The sequence below is a fragment of the Syngnathoides biaculeatus genome, chromosome 1 (genome assembly GCF_019802595.1).
Source record: "Syngnathoides biaculeatus isolate LvHL_M chromosome 1, ASM1980259v1, whole genome shotgun sequence".
NCBI classification, from domain to species: Eukaryota; Metazoa; Chordata; class Actinopteri; order Syngnathiformes; family Syngnathidae; genus Syngnathoides; species Syngnathoides biaculeatus.
Window position 1 is genome coordinate 15,740,955 of NC_084640.1, and position 16,968 is coordinate 15,757,922.

Below are 16,968 nucleotides of genomic sequence, written 5' to 3' on the forward strand. Positions count from 1 at the left end.
TGTGTAAAAAGAGATAAAATGACACCTCAACAAGTGGGCCTCATGAATATTAATGAGTGGCTGGGGCTCATGAATATTCAGAAGGGGCCGCTTATGAATATTTAAAATGTGATGGAGGGAACGAGTAGACAGGGGGCAGACAAATAGACTCCGCCTTCCCATCCACATCATCCATTCGAGTTCGCATGACATCATCGTGGCGATGGCACCGGCATCGCTATCAGAATTTATAAAATTAAAAAAAAAAAAAAAAAAAAAAAGCTAACCGCTGTGTGTTTAGACTAAAATAAAAGCAAAATGACTCGGGCCCTTGAGCGATACCGAGCAACCACTTCCTGTTTTGCACTTACGGGAAGCTGAGAAAAGTCAATGCAAAAACCTGAGAATTTAGCAGCATTTTTAGCACGACATGCTAGTGCAGAATGTGACACTTGAAGGAGGCGCTAAATATGTAAGCTAACTTTTGATTTGAACATTTGGGATTATTTGATCAAATGCCCTGACAAAGTTGGACCATTCGAAAGTGGAGCCATTGAAGTCGGTGGAGAAATGCGGAAAAATGTTCAACACGGGAGCGAATTTACCGCCGCAAACGCTTTTGCTGACGAGTGACGCGCGTGCGATCATTTTAGCCGCCGTGCGACAGCGCGGTCGAAATGTTACAAAGCCAACGGGCGCCAACACCGAGGCTGCCGTGCGCGTGGGCGGCCGCAACTTTTGACCTTCTCGGATCGATGAGTGGAGCGGGAACGGTAAGGGAGGTTGGGGGGGGGGGAGGATGGTGGCACCCAAGGCAACGTCTCGTCTTGCTCAAGGGCGTCCTGCCGCCTTTCCCCACCTGCAAATCGAACGCCGCCCCTCATCGTCGTCTCAAAGGTCGACGTTTGCGTTTGGCCTCGACCTCGGAATCATACAAGTGGAACAAGAAGGCAACCGCTCGCGACAGCCAATCAGAAATGCCGAGAAAATTGTAAGCTGAAATTTACAAAGGAAAGGAAAGTCAAATCAGGCATGTAACAAAGTCAAAAAGGAAAACACAACCAGAATGTAACAAATATTTGGAGTGAGTCTAATTGGAAAGCAGTCCATCCATACATCCATTTTCTTAGCTGCTCATCCACACAAGGGTCGCAGGAGTGCCCCAGCTTTCAATGGGCAGGACGCGGGGTACGCCCTCAACTAGAATAAATACATCTTGCCCTAAGTGACTTTCAGCGTGGAATGGAACGACGACTTCCTCTTTTGAAGTTGAACACTTCCTGTTCCCGCCTGACCTGCGATCTCGTCCATTCCCCCCCCCCCCCCCATCGCGCGCACGTCGGCCTTAAGCTACGCGGCGCGGCTATTTATATTTGTTGCTAATGAGGCGAGATCTCAGTAGCTGCCATAGCAACCGTCTCCGTGGAGACCGGGCTCTTGGATACCACATCTCGGCCCCCCCCCCCCCCACCACCGAGCCACCCCCGCGTCCCGCTTTAAACGTCCTTCCCTCGACGCGCGGTGCCAAATATCGCCCGCACGTGCGCCGCTTGTCCCGGATGACAAATCAAACGCACCAGATTGCCTTCAACAAATTGGCACCAAACTTTTTTTTTTTTGGGGGGGGGGGCAAGCGATTTCCACTTCTTTACTGTCCAATTTGCTGCTGTTTTTTTTTTTTTGGGGGGGGGGGTTGCTGCTGTCAGTGATGCTCCCACTTGTGCAGGCGCAAGCGCACCCCCTACCCCCTCCCTCCATTGTCAAGTGCCGAAGAGGAAGGTGGGCGCCCTGATTGGCTGAGGGCGGCGAGTCAAAGTGAAATGCGGGCAACTTGAAGGACGTCATTGGTGCCACCTGCTCGGCTGGGACGCCCCCCCCCCCCCCACATTGACAAGTCTTGCACAGACGAGTGGGCCTTTAGCTTATATACGAGATGTTCTGGGGGGGCCCCCCCCCCCCCCAATCTCGTCACGCGCGAGTCATCCGCGGGTGAGAGGTCCGTGGCAAACGAGCCTCCGCAGTCGGACCCGCCGCCTAACAACGCGGTACCTGTCAGAACCTTCCCCCGTGCGCGTACCTTCGCTCGCCCGCAAGTCAACCTTGCTGCCAAACAAAAGTCGCACACCGGCGGTGTTGTCAATTTGTGTTCCGAGTTTTAATGCCATAACTTTTGTTGTTGTTGTCGTCGTCTTTTTCACCACTACCCTGGGGGGGGGGGGGGTAGCAAATATCAAATTCCCAGAAAGGCGGGGGTGCGCCTCCAGAGTTACACAACTGAACCTTTTTTGCACAGCAAAAACACACACACTTTAAAAAGCGCTTGTGGAGGTGCGCTCATCCTCATCACTAATACGAGCGTCACCATTTCTGCAGGGGGGGGGGGCGGGGGTGCACCTGCGCCGTTACACAATTGGGAGCCACTTGACACGCGGCACCAAAAAGGGAAACACAAAAAGCCGGCGCACAAAAGGTTTATTTTTCCGCGTTGTTGTGTAAGCGCTCGTTTCATCTTCCCACTCTCCTTCCTCTCGCCCCCCCCCACCCTCCTCCCTTCTTCCCACACAGGTTAGATCCAATGCAAGGTGCCAGCCATCTTTGTGTGAAATGATATTGCCGTGTTTTTTTTTTTTTCATAATCTTTTTCCTCCCTCGACACCCACACGCACTTTGGAGTGGGGAAGGTGCCGGGTGGGGGGGGGGGGGGGAGAAAATGAAAAGGGCGAGATGCTAAGGTGGCGGGGGGGGGGACGAGAGCCAGGAGGTAGTTGTTATAGTAACTGCGTCTCCGTAGCTGTCAATCACGGTTATTTCGGGCACGCGCGGCTCCTGTGGGGGTGCGCCGAGCGCAGCCGCTTCCGCCAGGAGAAAATTACAAGGCGCTCAAATTAACACCCTCCGCGGCACGCACCATTTTTTCTCACTTCGCCGCGTGAAAGGGGGGCGAGATATTGCGATTTCCTGGGGGTGGGGGTTCCACGTGCCAATGCCTCGACGACAACGATGACGCATTGCTCAAACGCCAAATATATACTTGAAAAAAATAATTAGAATAATGATGGGATGCGAGAATGTTGGCACGAGCTTCATAACAAAAGTGGCGGGTGAGTGAGTCATAAAAAAAATAAAATAAAAGGGACAATCGTTCAAAAACAAGCCAATACACAAGTGCGAAAATAAGCAAAAGTAAAAGGAGAGCCCCCCCCCCCCCAAAAAAAAGTTTTGAAAAAGGTAATTTGAGTGTAAAACACAGCTTTAAAAATAATTAAAATTCAACTCAATAAGCAAGTACGAAGTCCAAACACAAACTGTTATAATAATTACTATAATATTACTATGGTTCTCATCCTTGTATGTGAATTATCTTTTTTTTTTTTAATTCTTCATAACTCACTTCTTCCAGTTTTTAATTGTAGCCACTAAGCTCAGTCGCTAAGGGCGACCTGTGAATACATATTTTAATTCAAATAGCCACAAATATACTTTCACTAAAAAGCAGTTTGACCATTTGAAAATATGAAATGGATTTGTAAGTTACATTGAGCCACTTTTCTATTGTCACGGATGAGCCTACTTGCAGAAAATTTGGAATAAAAAGTATTTCTTCAGAGGCACAAATCATAATTGCAGTCTGGCTTGATCGGAAGCGAACGCGTACCCTTAAAAACTTTATAATCTTTACATTCCACATATAGATGTGATTATTTTATTTCCGCTGTTAGTTAGATATTTTCTATTATTATTATTTTATAAATACATTCAAACCCTGCAGCTGATCCAAAATGTCCATCAAGACATTTTATGCGCAAAGCAAAATCAGAGGGGGAAAAATTCAAAGAGAAAAACTGCGAAGGAACATCCACGGGGTGCCAAAATGGCCGCCGCAGAGCACCGGGGAGCCATTAAGCGCAAGCTAATTAATAACCGTCAACGTCGCCGCCGCCGCCACCGCCGTTCTCGCCAATTAAAATACGACACCCGCTCTGACGCGGGACGTCTCGTTAAAACGCCGCGACGGCGAGACGCTCGGCGACGTGCGGAAAGAGAGGTGAGCGTGTGTGGCGTCACTTCCGAGAGACACAGACGGATCCCTTTCGCGCACTTTGGAATGCAAAAAGAAATGGCACACCTCCGGGGGGGAATTATCGAAATAATATTTCACTTTTGTGTCAAAAACTGCAGATTTTCCCAAATGGCGTTTCTGGAAGTCCTGATCCAAGATGTCAAAATCAACTGCTCTTTCTTTAACGTTCTTTTCTCCTGCTCGGTTCTCCTCATTTAATGGGAACACAAAATGAGACGAACCTACGTACACAATCACAGGAATTTTTTTTTTTTTTTTTTATATCGCAAATGTGAAAATATTTTTTTTATTACTGCAACTTAATCAGTAGTTGTAAAAATCGTCATGTCGTCACGACGGCATTATGCTGCCCCCGGTGGCCACGTCGCACACATCAGGAGGAGACGCCAATCAATCAATCATGCACGTTTATGTCGTTACCGGATGATTTTATTAAGTGTAATAATTTGAGTGCTATTTTAGTTATTCAACCAAAATGTCGTTGGGACAGGTTGGAAATGATCAGCGCCATTTTCATTCACGTTATCATGAATTTGAGATACTAAAGTTTGGAGTCGCTAGCGTGACGACCAAATAACTTATGAAGTCATATCTGAGTTCCATTTCTGACTCAAAATGGTTTGGGCTAATTTAGGGGCATATGCGGGGGGGGGCAATTTAGGACGCAGAAGGCGGTGTGCGGATTAGGACATCAAAAACAAGAAAATACATACAAAGGTTAGCTAAGAATATTCAAACGATAAATTTAGCAGTTTAATTTTTCTTCTTAAATCTTAGACCGTGTCCAGTTAGCGAGGAGGTGCGCATTTGGGGCGACTGCTAATATTCGAAACGAGATGGCCACCCCCGCGGCGCACGCGCGGCACTCCGCCGACTCTCGGATTAGATTAAAAGCGAAACTCCTGAACGGCAACGGGCGACCCGACGAAGACGCCAGCGCACGAAAAACGGACCGACGCAAAACACGGCGGCGAAGAAGAAGAAGGGGGAGTGAAACGGTAAAAAGGCAGCGTGATGGATGCGGGGGGGCGGGCGGGCGGGCGGGCACGCTACCAGCAGCTCCCTGCCAACATGGCCGCGCATCCGTCCAGACGTCACGCTGAGGCGCCATCTGCCGCTCGCGCGCACGCACGCACGCGATAAAGACCAGCCAAAAACGGCCACGAGGAAAAAAAAAAATTAAAATAAAATAATGGAGGACGACGCAAAGCTACAAAGATCACATGAAAACTGTCAAATCATATTTCATGCACACGCGCAAACTCACTCAGGTAACGATAACGCGCTCGTTAGCAAGAAGCGTCGAGAAACGTGAGCGTCAACTGTCGGGAGGGGCGCTGACGTGATTCAGGCGGAGATCTCGCAGGGACGCAATTTGCATTTCATTTTGACGGGAAGGTCTCCAAACCCCCCCAATGGGGGCTCCGGGGCTAAAAAAAAAAAAAAAAAAAAGAAAAATTGGGGGGGGGGGGGGGGTAAAGAGCTCAATTACTGTAGTTGTCAACGCTGCCACCGTGTGGTCACTTTCACTTTTGGGCCACATATTTGGGAAAAGGGCCAACCCGGCAAAATCATCTGGTGGGGTGCAAAATTTGAAAACACGTTTAACACTACAAATCACATCATTTAAATATCACCAATCAATGTAAAAAAAAAAAAAATTAATATTGGGAAGAGATTGGCATGAGCATCTCCATTAAAAAAAAAAAAAAAAAAATTAAGTGAAAACAGTGCGACTGTCCTGCAAAAAAAAAAAAAAAAAAAGACGTGGACTTCGTCCGGGTTAGCCAGTCATATTGTTTTATACATATATTCCTATTTTATAATAACAGCACGTTTGTCGGTTGTACAGCTTGCGATTGCGAGGTGATGTGCGGCGGACCGAACCAACGCCAACGCTGGGCTTGAGAGAAACAAAAGAAAAATAAACGTGTGTACGTGGCCGAGGCTGCTATTCAGTAAATTACAAAAAGAGGGGACGAGGTTTTGGGGCTACACAGCACCCGCCGGGTCCAGTCGGGGACGGCAGACATTTTGCGCTAGCGCGTCAGTCAAAGTGAGGAGAAAAAAAGTGCTTGAAGATCCCAGAGGAAAAGAGAAAAAAAAAAAAAAAAGAGGAGAAACGTGTTAGGTAGGGGGCGCTGTTGTGTCGGTGAAGGTTTATTGCTGCGGGTAATAGTTCTGCTGCTGCGAGGGTTGCTGGGAGGGCTGCGGGGGGTACCCGGGGTAGCCCTGAGCGGCCGGGGGGGCGCCCGGGTAGCCCGCCTGGCCCGGGCCCGCCTGGTAGGGCACGTAGGGCACGTTGTACTGGCCGTAGGCGTACGGGTTGTAGCCCATCGGCATCTGGAAGTACCTGCGGGGACATCCCGGGGGGGGGGGGGGGGGGGTTAAAGGGCCACGTGTCAGAACGCGGTACACGTCGTCACGAGGTGGGGGCCACTCACTGCGGGTACCCTTGGTAGGCGGGGTAAGGGGGTCCCTGAGCCACCGGCGGAGGGTTGTCGGCGGGGGGCGCGGCGGCCGCCGAGCTCTGGGGAGTCAAGACGGGGGGCGGGGGCCTGGCGGGGGGCTGGGACTTGGCTTGGGTCAGCTGGGGGGCCTGCGGGGGGACCTGGTTCTGCAAGGACAGACAGCAGTGAACACGGATTTTAGAGAGTGTCTTTTTTTTTTAGGGTGTGTCTGGGGGTGGGGGGTGGGGTGGGGGCTTAAAACGTGTTCGTCCCAACACCCAGAAAATATTTTGGAGCATTTTCATGAAAAGAAAAATATTTTTTCGGGTGTGGGAACGTTTACATTTCCACCCCAGGCTTGGTGGCGTCAAAGCATTTGTGGTTATTTTTCTCCTTCTGAAATCATTTTTTGAAGACAAGCCCGGGGGTGGGGGGGAACGCAGCTTGTCAAACGGGATGTTGAAAGGGGGGGGGCGCCTGACCGACCGACCGACCGACCCGACTAAACGGTACCCAACACGACGAGGAAGGATCTTACAAATACGGTCCTGGGCGCGGGAGTCGGGCCGCCGGGTGGGGCCGGGGGTTGGCTCTGGTAGGCGGGGACGTTGAAGTTGGGGGCGCTGGGCTCGCGGGCGATACTCTGCTGCAGCTCCCTGGGGGGGGGGGGATAAAAAGCAAAATAATAAAAAAAAAAAAAATCAGACCCATCGAAATCCAGACACCCCCCCCCGGACCAACTTGAGTAGCTCGTCCCGCTCCGTCTTGCGCGCAAAGACGATGTCGCAGCATTTGTTCTGGAACTTGAGCAGGATCTCGGTCAGGTCGTTGTAGAACTGCGAGGGAGGGGGCGACAAACGGATCAACGGGGCTGCGCCGCGGCCACCCGAGCGGTCGTGTCGGCGCACGGACGGCGGGGAACCTTGGTGCCTTCGCGCAGGTTGTTGCCGATCTCCACGTAGCTGTCGTGGGCCGAGGCCAGCTTCTTGAGGACTTCCTCTCGCTGGTTGGCCTCCGTGTTGGACTGCTTCAGGCCGCTGAACTCCTGGTGCGACGTCTGCAAACGGCGGATTCAAGGCCCGGATGCTACTCGAGGACGCGTACGCGTGTGCGACTTTCCCCTTTGGAACCGGTTACCTGAATCTGTCCCAGCAGCTCCTCCTGCTGGCGGAGGCTGGCCTGCACCCTCTGGTTGTACTGGCCGTACAGCTGGTCCAGCTGCGCCAGCGAGAGCTGCTCCTCGTTGATGGCGCCGTCCTTGGCCAGCGCCCCGAGGAAGGCGGCGGACATGTCGAAGGTGACGGCCTTGATGTCGGACTCCAACGCCTCGCGCTCCCGCTTCACCTCGTCCAGCCGGGCCAGCTGCGAGCGCAGCACGCCCACCACCTCGCTGCCCTGCAGCGTCTTGGCGGGGTTGGCGGAGGGCAGCGCGGCGCTCAGCTCGCTCTCGGGCTTGCACAGCAGCGCGATCGCGTCGCAGTGGGCGTCGTAGCGGTCCTTCACCACCTGGTCCGCCTGCACCGCCTTGTCCAGGATGTTGCGGAAGTTGGCGCCCTCTAGGACAAAAAAAAAAAAAAGTAAACGTGCATGTGCAGATTTGATAAAATATTAAAAAGGTAAAACAAATGAAGCCATCTCGAGGCTTTTTTTTTAGCAATTTCAGCGCAAAACCAGGCAACTCCACTACAATGACTTTGTTCTAAAGTCCGAAACCGTCACAAAATCGTGAAATTAGCAGCCGCGCGGCAGCCGACGAACGGCCGTTTCAACCCGGATCGTATTTTGAGCGGCGGTACCCGAGCGGAGCGGCTTGTAGAGGTCCCCGGAGGGCGTCCTGTTCCAGCGCTGGTTGAACTTGGCCCTCAGCTCGTTGTCCGTCGTCTCCTCGTCGTCCAGCATTTTCAGCGCCTGCGGGATGCGCAAACATTTCAAACGGGCGAAAGCGCTTCTGTGTTTAGCTCAACTTCCAACCGTCACGACTCGCAGGACGCAAACTGCCGCCGCCGACTTGGCTGACGGGCGCATACTTTCCTTTCCTTTCCTTTCGATTCCACTTGAGCCCTTTGTCTCCAAAATCGGTGGCATCGAATTTAAGGGAGAAATTTTCCGCTTTGGACTTTTCCCCAGTTTGTCAACAAACTTGGAAGCGCGTTTCGAGTGGATCCCGCCGTCTGTTTGCTCGGCGGCGGCTGTCCTTGGCTCGGAGATGAGTGGATTTCGATTTTTAATGAAGATCCCGTTCTGGGGTTCCGGCCACGAGGGATTATTAAGGCTTTCTAATATTCGTGTGTGTAGCTGCAGCCATCCGGCCCCCCCCCCCCCCAAACGTCGAAGCGCGACGCCACTTTGTCAACGTGTCAAATGAGGCCTTTGAAGCACGGGCGACGCTTCCGCGAACTTCATTTTGGGTTTGCCGCGACACGTACCGATGAACGGCGGCCTTGTCGCCTGACGGCGCTCGGCTTTGGCACCTCGAGCGGCTTTCGTGAGCGGTTGCGCCATTCCGTGAAGATCCGTACAAGAATCTTCACGTGCTACTTGAGACGATCGGTCTTCTAATTTCACACTCCTTGATGGCAGCGCTTATTTTTCTTAGGCTGCTCGGTTACGACGCTCGTACGCTTAGCGACAACTCCGTGCTTTGCTACGCCACCTTGGGACGACGCTTCACGCACGTTCCAACGCCGTCACAACGCTTTTACACTTCTTGACGGCGTGCTTCATTTCGACGTCTCCCGACCGCGCGCGGTTAACCCACAGCCGAGGTTTAATTCTACCGCTCTGACGAGCGACCTTTTGTCATCGGCCGCTTTGCGCATTTGCCCCCGGCGACGCGCCCCTCACCTCGTCCAGGATCTCCCTGTTGCGGGTGAGCAGCTCCGGCAGGTCCTTGATGAGCTGCTCGATGCTCCGCAGCCCCCCCTGCTGCACGATGGACCGGGCCTTCTCGGCAATGGACTGCGGGACGGAGTCTCCGGAGAGATCCTCCAGAGCCGCCGGCAGGTTGAGGGACGCCAGCACCCTTGCGGGACGACGACGATCAAGGTCAGAGTCACCGACCGGCGGCGAGGGGAGGGGAGGGGAGGAGACGACGACGACGGCGCCGTTACCCGTTGCAGAGGTTGGTGGCCTCCCGCATGGTTCCGACCAGCCTGTTGACCGTCTCAGACTTGCGCTGGCCGTACACGCTCATGGATTGCTGCACCGCCATGGGAACCATCTTCTCAAACACGTCTAAAGCGAGAACAACCGCAAAAATGAACCAGTTGAATCCGTGCACGGGTTTGCCTTGCTCGCGCCAGACGTTCATCCGGCATTTTATCAGAGAGGCTTGACGACCCGACGGAAGGTCGCCGTCGCTGCATTTTCTATTTTTGTCGATTCATTCAGCGTCAGCCTCTGCCACGCGCAGGTCGTACCTGAGAACTTCTGGCTGAGCGGCGGCGTGACGGCGGTGGCCTTAACCAACGCCGCCTTGCCGATGGGCTCCAGGTCCTTGACTTCGGGCACGCGGTCGTGGTAGATGAAGTCGTTGTCTTTCTTGGCGGCGGCGAGCGATCGGTTGATCTTGTCCGTCAGGTCCTTGACGCTCACGTACTCGTCGTAGCGCGACGCCACCGTCTTGACCAGCTCGGCCGCGTGCTGAACGGGGGAAAAGCGTCAAATTTCTCTGGCGGGCCGTCGGGTTTTTGGGAGGAGGCGCGCGCGCGCCCCCTACCTGCAGGCGAGCGATCTCCTCGCCGAAGCGCTTCTTCTGCTTGGCGATGACGCTCTGGTGGAGCTCGGCGTTGGCCTGCATGATGCAGTGCTTGGCCGCCAGCACCGGCAGAACTTCCTGAAAATAAAAATACTGACCAGGGAGAAGGCAACCACAGAGCGGGACGCACACACACACACACACACACACGTACGTGCACGGTACCGAGGCAGCCGACGACGACGACAACAACAACAACAACGACGACGACAAAAGCAGCCAAGGGGGTGCAAGATCAAAATAAATACACCAAGAAAAGAGGGAGAAAAACATGCCGCCACCACCAGGGATGCAGAAAGAAAAGGAAGAGAACGAGAGAGAGAACAGAACAGGCCGTCAGTCTTCAAGCCTTCACCAGGAGGCGCCAAAACGTCACCCAAACACACACCGGCCGCCTTGAAAATGGGCATTTTCACAGCGACGTGAGGTCTTCCTTGGACAAATTGTGCTCATTTTTGTCCTCCTATGGTGGCAAACCCTCCAATGTGGCTAAATCAGAGCCCCGTAGTAATAAACGCGTTGTTACAGTGTATCTAAAAGTTGTGGCCGGCGGAGGTCAGACGTCCGAGCTCCAGAAACAATGACGGACTTTGCCCGATGATCTCGCCGCCTTGAACCGGCCAATCAGAGGAGGAGGAGGAGGAGGAAGCCGAGATCAGGGGAAAGAGAAAGACCCAAAAGCCGAGTGTCAGACTTCACGAGGGGGGTCGGCTCGTTGCGATCGAGCCAATCATGCCGATTAATGCCCGCGCGAGAGCCACCGACCCAAGAAAAAGTCCCCGGACAATATTTTCCTCACAAACGTTTTGGATTTGCTAGCAAACGAATTTTGTTTCCCCCTTCATGTGGGAGAGCATTAGGGGAAAATCATCTATGGAAAAAAAACTTGAATATTACCTTGCTGTTGTCATTATAGTATATCGAATAGTAGTTTTCAAATATTTACAATGATCATTTTTTTAGATTTGTGTAATTATTTCCCGAGCATTATAATGTTAGACAGTCACAAAAAAATATTGGAACACGATACGAACCTACATTATAACATGTTGGACACAAATATTTAAATAAACACTTTTAGTGTGTATACATTTTTTTTTTTTTTACCAATTTATACAGGTAAAAAAAATTACACAATCACGGCACACTACATTACAGATTAAATTATTGAAATGTTTATTTGATCTGAAATTGTTTGATCACTATCATTTTATGTAGTAAAATGTAATTACACTGAATTTTAGAAATGTGAATAGAACTGTACATTAATATTTTCCAAGTTATTGAAATTTTATACACAAAAAAAAATCTCTACCTTCCAACAAAAATAACAGCTGACATGGAAAAATATATTTACACGAAAAAAAATCATGTATGACGAAAATTTAAAAAAAAAAAAAAAAAAAAAAAAAAAAAAGAGAAAAATGATGTTCCCTAATTAAAAGAGAAAATGCTTGTTTTGTAATTTGAACCATCTATTTATTTATCTATTTTCCCCTCCCGTCACGCTAACGAAGAGAAGCAGTCGGTGAAGATGATGAATGTCATTTCATAAATTAAAAAAAATGTAAAAAAGGAAAAGATAAATATAGCCCTTCAATTTCGAACGAACGAATAATCGTGCCCCTTTGCGATTGCGTCTCCGCTTGTCGGACGTACCTTGGGCAGGTTGTCTTTGTACTGACACTGCTTGAAGGCGTCGCCGTAGAAGTCCGCCGCCTGATTGGACAGCTTGGCGATGACGCCGTCCTTCATCCTGTCTGAGGACGGCAACAAGACAGCCGTGAAAAATGGCGGCCGTGTACCGCCACGGTGCTCACGTTGACGAGAGACCCGAGTGGGCCGCAAGCCGGACCCGAAGGCTGCGCTGCGATGACAAAACGTCTTCCGGCGAGCAAAACGGGTTCGGACGTGAGCGGCCTACCTGTGGTGGCCTTGAGGAAGAAGACCTCCTGCGCTTGGGCCAGCATGATGACGCTGAGGGCGCCCACCGTTTCGGGGGCGATGTCCATGGTGGGCTCGCGGTTGAGGGCCGACAGAACCGTGTCTTTGATGTGGCCGAAGGCGCCGCTGGCCAGCTGCGGGGCACAACACCATCAACGACGTCACCGCGGCGCATTCTCGTGCTTCTCTCCTGCCATTGTCTGCGCCGCTTATCCTCACAAGGGGCAGCTCATCTTTCGGCACACCCCAAACCCGTTGCCGGACAATCGCAGGGCAAATAAACACAAACAACCAGTCGCGCTTTTGGGGGGGCGCAATTTAAGGTCTCCAATAAACGCCTGAAAGAATTTCATCGCGGGAAAAAGTTCAAAAACTTCTCGGGGAGGGGCAACGTGGGCGGCGAAGGAGAATTTGTGAAATGTTGATGCCGATCTGGCCGGCAGATATCCGACTCCGCTGGTTGTCGTCGTCGTTAACATTTTGTACTTTCCGTTTGATGATTGATTGGCTTGTCACCGCGACAACCTTCGCAACCGAATTCCGGGCAACAATGCGGAAGGGCGGCGAGTTGGGAATTTTTCCACGCAAAAGGCAGTCAAATCGGCAATTCCCCTTTTCAGCCGTATCGGGGCCCCGAACGGCGCCAAGCGAGTCACCTGGTAGTACTTGGCGGCGTTCTTGAGGCCCTCGTCGTTTTCCAGGTTCTGCTCGGAGGCGATCTGGCTGGCCAGCGCCGCGACGTTGAACAGCACGCACGTCTTCTCGTAGCCCAGGCTGGCCAACGCTGCCAAAAACGAAAAGCGGTGCGGATCATACGGCCGGCGCCGAAAGGTTCCGCTTCAAAGACGAACGAGCGGAGACGGCTGCCGGTGCCTCAATGATGGCCGCCCCAAGACGGGAAAACTGCCAGCCTGGAATCGTGCTTCTTGAGATTTGTTGTGGCAAAATAAGAATCTCTAATCTTGCTCTTTCTTCGATTCGTCCTCAGATTCTCATTTCATTGTCAAAACATAACTGCCACACATTTGGGGCAAAGGAGAAGCGCACGCTCACACACATTCCGCATTTACTGCGAGAGGCTTTTTGGCGTCAGATTAGCATGACAAAATGAACGCCAATTTATCATAATGACAGATACGCTGATATTTTTTTTTTTTAAATCAAGAAAGATATTAGCAGTCAAGGAGCCGATAGCTGGTATTCATTTGGCGTAAAAATAAAAGGCTGCCGCTCTGTTGTAGTGGCCTTAAAAATTTAATTTTGTAAAAAAAAAAAAAAAAAAATCTCAAAAATTTCAACATCAGAAATGTTAATCTTCACATATCTTTGTCTTGAAATAAAGCAAGCGGCCTCCCTTATAAAGTGAACAGAAATTAGTCTTTCCATGAGGTTGACACACTTTTGAATTGATCTATATTTAAACCCCCCCCAAAACTGTCCGACACACAATCTGTCGGAAATGTAAGCATGCAAGGCCCCACAATATACATTTTTTCTCCTTCTTAATGCACGCCTTGTCGGGCCTTCCCCACAGCCTCAATTTGTGTGGCAAAACAACAACAACAACACCCCCCCCCCCCCCCCCCCCCAGCCCGGGCCTAACGCGATAATCAAGCTCGTCTAACCCGTTTAAGAAGAACCGTCACCGCGGTCAAGCGCTTACCCAGCTTGGCGGATCCGCCGAACAGCGAGCCTTTATCGAAGGAGTCCTTCCACGTGAAGGTTAAGCAGAGCTGCGGAGGGGAAAGCGGAAAAGACGCTCACAGGCCACTCGGCTAAAACCACAACGGCGACTCGTCGCCCCTTACCTGGTTCTCGCTGAAGGGAAACTTGGGCTCCACGGCGCACAGCTGGTCGTAATATCTGCGCACGGGGAAGGGACGACAAATACGGCCATTTTTCCAATTTACGATCGACAACGGTTTTCATTTTTAACGTCACAATTCAAACCGTGTCGGCCAAAACTCATTTGTTTACATTTTTCACACTTTTTTTTCTGACATTTGCAACCAACATTAACCATTAGCTTGGAATCAGCCTGAAGGTAAATTAGCTCATTGGATTGATGCTAAAATGTTAGCTGCTCATGTCACGTAACAGCTGGCTAGCTTCTTTTTACACTTGCGTGACAGCTGGAAATGCTAGCAGCTCATGTTAAGCGCTAGCTGACCGACGTCTCTTCATACTTGTGTCAGGATTCAAAATGTTAGCTGGCGAGCTCCTCACCAAAGTGACGGGACAAGCGTTTCATCGCGGTGACGTTTTTTTTTTTACACTTGCGACAATGGAAAACGTTTGCTGCTAAAATTCTCTACGGTCAACTCTTTTATTCCTACGCCTCGCCTTAGTTAATAAATCAACCGGCCGGCGTTTCGGCTGGATAAACAGGAGGCTACGACTTAAATTGATCTGACCAGGGGGTTGTGGGAGGGGCAGTGAACAGGTGTCAGGGGCCGAGGCAAAACGGTGACGCTCGTGTTACGACATTTGCGATATGAGCAGAATACACAAAACGGCGGCTGAGGCGTGGTTGAGGAAAGACAAGCTGAGAGCGCACAATGGTTGCCGTGGTGATGTCAACAAATGCTCTACCCCGCCCCCTCCACCTTCCCTTTGTTGAAGGTGCAAAGGTCCACTCGGCACCAATGCGCTGCCAACTTTACTTTCACACAAACGTCCTACACACACAAAAAACTAAAATATTACGACTTTGCTGGAGTCTTAAATGTAAAAATGCCGGATCTTCCGTTGCAGTTCTGGTACTACTTGCAATACTACATTTATGCTGACGCCAAAAAAAAAAAAAAAAAAGTCTTTTACCGGCAGGGTAAAAAGGAACTCCAATAAAAATGCTATCGTGCTAAGATGAAGTCTAGTAAAAAGTTCAGCCAAAAAGCCCCCGAAGGCGCAAAACATACCCGACGAGTCACGCCAACGGAATCCCGCGTGTCGCTTGGGAACGAGTTCAACAACAGCAGGTCGGGAATTTTTTGTTGTTCTATGACGTGCACGTCAAGTATGGCAAAAGCGTAACGATACGAGAACATTCGTCTCGGACACGCGTTCGTTATTCTGGCTGATATCTCGCGTCAGTTTGATTCACTTTGAATTATTCCATGGGGGGGGGGGGTATGAAAACCACTCGGTAGTCAACCTCTGATTAGATGACGGATGACTTCCATATTTACAAGAAATTGTGATCTTTAAATGTGAGTTGGAGTGATGTCATGTTAGGTAGTTATATATTTAGCTTTTTTTCTGGTGGGGGGGAGCATTTTTTCTGGAAATTGGTAAAGGTTAGTCAGTTAAACAGAGTAGCAATTTTGCACAAAGTGAGCTAAAAAATAAATCTTAAATACATTTAAACTGAATTGCAAAATCATTTTAAAACGGAAAGTCCACATTTTGTAAAGAAAAATGTTTGCCCACAATGTTTTTAAATGTTTTAAGAAAAAAAAAACTTTTGTGAACCACAATGGAAATATTGTTGTGAAAAAAAAGGAAATAAAATTACATTTTTTGACATATATCCTTGATAATTAAAAAAAATAATAATCAAGGGAAAAAAATGAATTTTTTTGGTCGAGGAACTTTGATTCCTAGGTAAAGAACCAGACTCTTACATTATATTTCACAAATCAATAAAAAATATTGTGTAAAAAAAAAAAAAAAAAAAATCGATATACTTTTGTAGGACCAAAATAAATAAATAAATAAATAACCCTGACAATACAAGAATATACACAGTGTACACAATGTGGACGGGAAAAACATTGCGAGAGTAAGCTTGGTAAAAAAAAAAAAAAGAATTGTTATATCAAAAAATGTGTTTAAAGTATTTTTGTATCATGTGAACTCGATTAATTCACTGGCGATGTTGTGGTCACGTGACGGGAACACAAAGGCGCCAAAGCCCCCGTTAGCCCACTAGATTGAGCCCAATTCACACAAATATTTCAAATATGGAATCTTTGTGGGCAAAGTAAGGTTTGAACTGAGGTTGGGGCGACTTGCTAACAGCCGCCAGCCAAGTTAGCTTAGCAGGCTGAGCTAACGCAGCTAACTGATCAGGGTGCGGCGAAAGGAAAATGGCGGCCAAGCAGCTCCGGCTGACGACGTTAACTTCTGTCCCGATGTTTTGTTTTGGTTTGGTTTGGGTTTTTTTTTTTTGGTGTTGTTGTCACCTGAGTAAAAGCTCCAAGGAGCTCTCGTGCTTGTCCAGCGGCCTCCCCAGCGCGTTCCGCCGGAGCTTGTTGAGCTCCTCCACGGCTCGGATGTACTCCGCTTGCTCGTCGCCCGCCGGGTAAGTGGACGTCACGTACTTCGACAGCGGCTTCACCAAGTCCACGTCCGAGGACTTTTTCAGCGGCACGGAGATAAACGTCGCCATTTCGCGTGCGTCGACTTGTTTCGGGAGAGGACTTGAGAGGTCCTTCCGCCTGGCGACCACCGAACGAGTCACTGGATTCCCTTCCTGGTTTTGGCCTGTCACGTGACGTCATAAAAAAAAACCGGCAGCTCGCAATGCGCAGACTCAGTAGAAGGGCATTTCTCTTTTTTTTTTTTTTTTTTAACAAACTTGTTGACTAACATCTTAAATCTTATATCGCGGATGTCAGTAGGGCCAAAAAAACAAACAAACAAACGAAAAAAAAAAAACGCATTTAGGTGCCGAATTTGTGTCCCAAGTAATTGAACTAAAGGTTCGGTGCTGTTCGATTGATGTTGGCTTTTGTTAAATGATCCATTTTTATCGA

The 16,968-nt window shown here is 49.8% G+C and overlaps 1 protein-coding gene across 2 annotated transcripts; it reads right to left on the reverse strand.

Annotated features, from left to right (window-relative positions):
* Positions 1-5,837: 5,837 nt before the first annotated feature.
* On the reverse strand, positions 5,838-16,708 carry pdcd6ip (programmed cell death 6 interacting protein). Of its 2 annotated transcripts, none has more exons than XM_061822400.1 (17): positions 16,396-16,708; positions 14,020-14,074; positions 13,875-13,944; positions 12,868-12,995; positions 12,192-12,345; positions 11,927-12,027; positions 10,229-10,360; positions 9,930-10,152; positions 9,621-9,744; positions 9,355-9,532; positions 8,307-8,418; positions 7,648-8,066; positions 7,433-7,567; positions 7,252-7,346; positions 7,049-7,166; positions 6,505-6,677; positions 5,838-6,413 (listed from the first exon to the last, which is right to left on the reverse strand). In XM_061822400.1, exons 1-17 carry the CDS (start codon positions 16,599-16,601, stop codon positions 6,221-6,223), a joined length of 2,616 nt encoding a protein of 871 aa, XP_061678384.1. In that variant the 5' UTR covers positions 16,602-16,708; the 3' UTR covers positions 5,838-6,220. The 2 variants fall into 2 exon arrangements, with proteins under 2 accessions (XP_061678384.1, XP_061678393.1); XM_061822409.1 differs by having other exon boundaries at positions 10,229-10,345; positions 16,396-16,707.
* Positions 16,709-16,968: the final 260 nt, after the last annotated feature.

What these genes read in the sequence shown, in the direction of transcription:
- pdcd6ip (XM_061822400.1), bottom strand. Translation starts at nt 16,601, where the DNA reads ATGGCGACGTTTATCTCCGTGCCGCTGAAAAAGTCCTCGGACGTGGAC. An exon ending in CTACAAGCCGCTCCGCTCGG is followed by an intron (nt 8,067 to 8,306) that starts GTACCGCCGCTC and finishes TTTTTGTCCTAG; the next exon opens with AGGGCGCCAACTTCCGCAAC. An exon ending in ACCTGCGCGAAGGCACCAAG is followed by an intron (nt 7,347 to 7,432) that starts GTTCCCCGCCGT and finishes CCTCCCTCGCAG; the next exon opens with TTCTACAACGACCTGACCGA.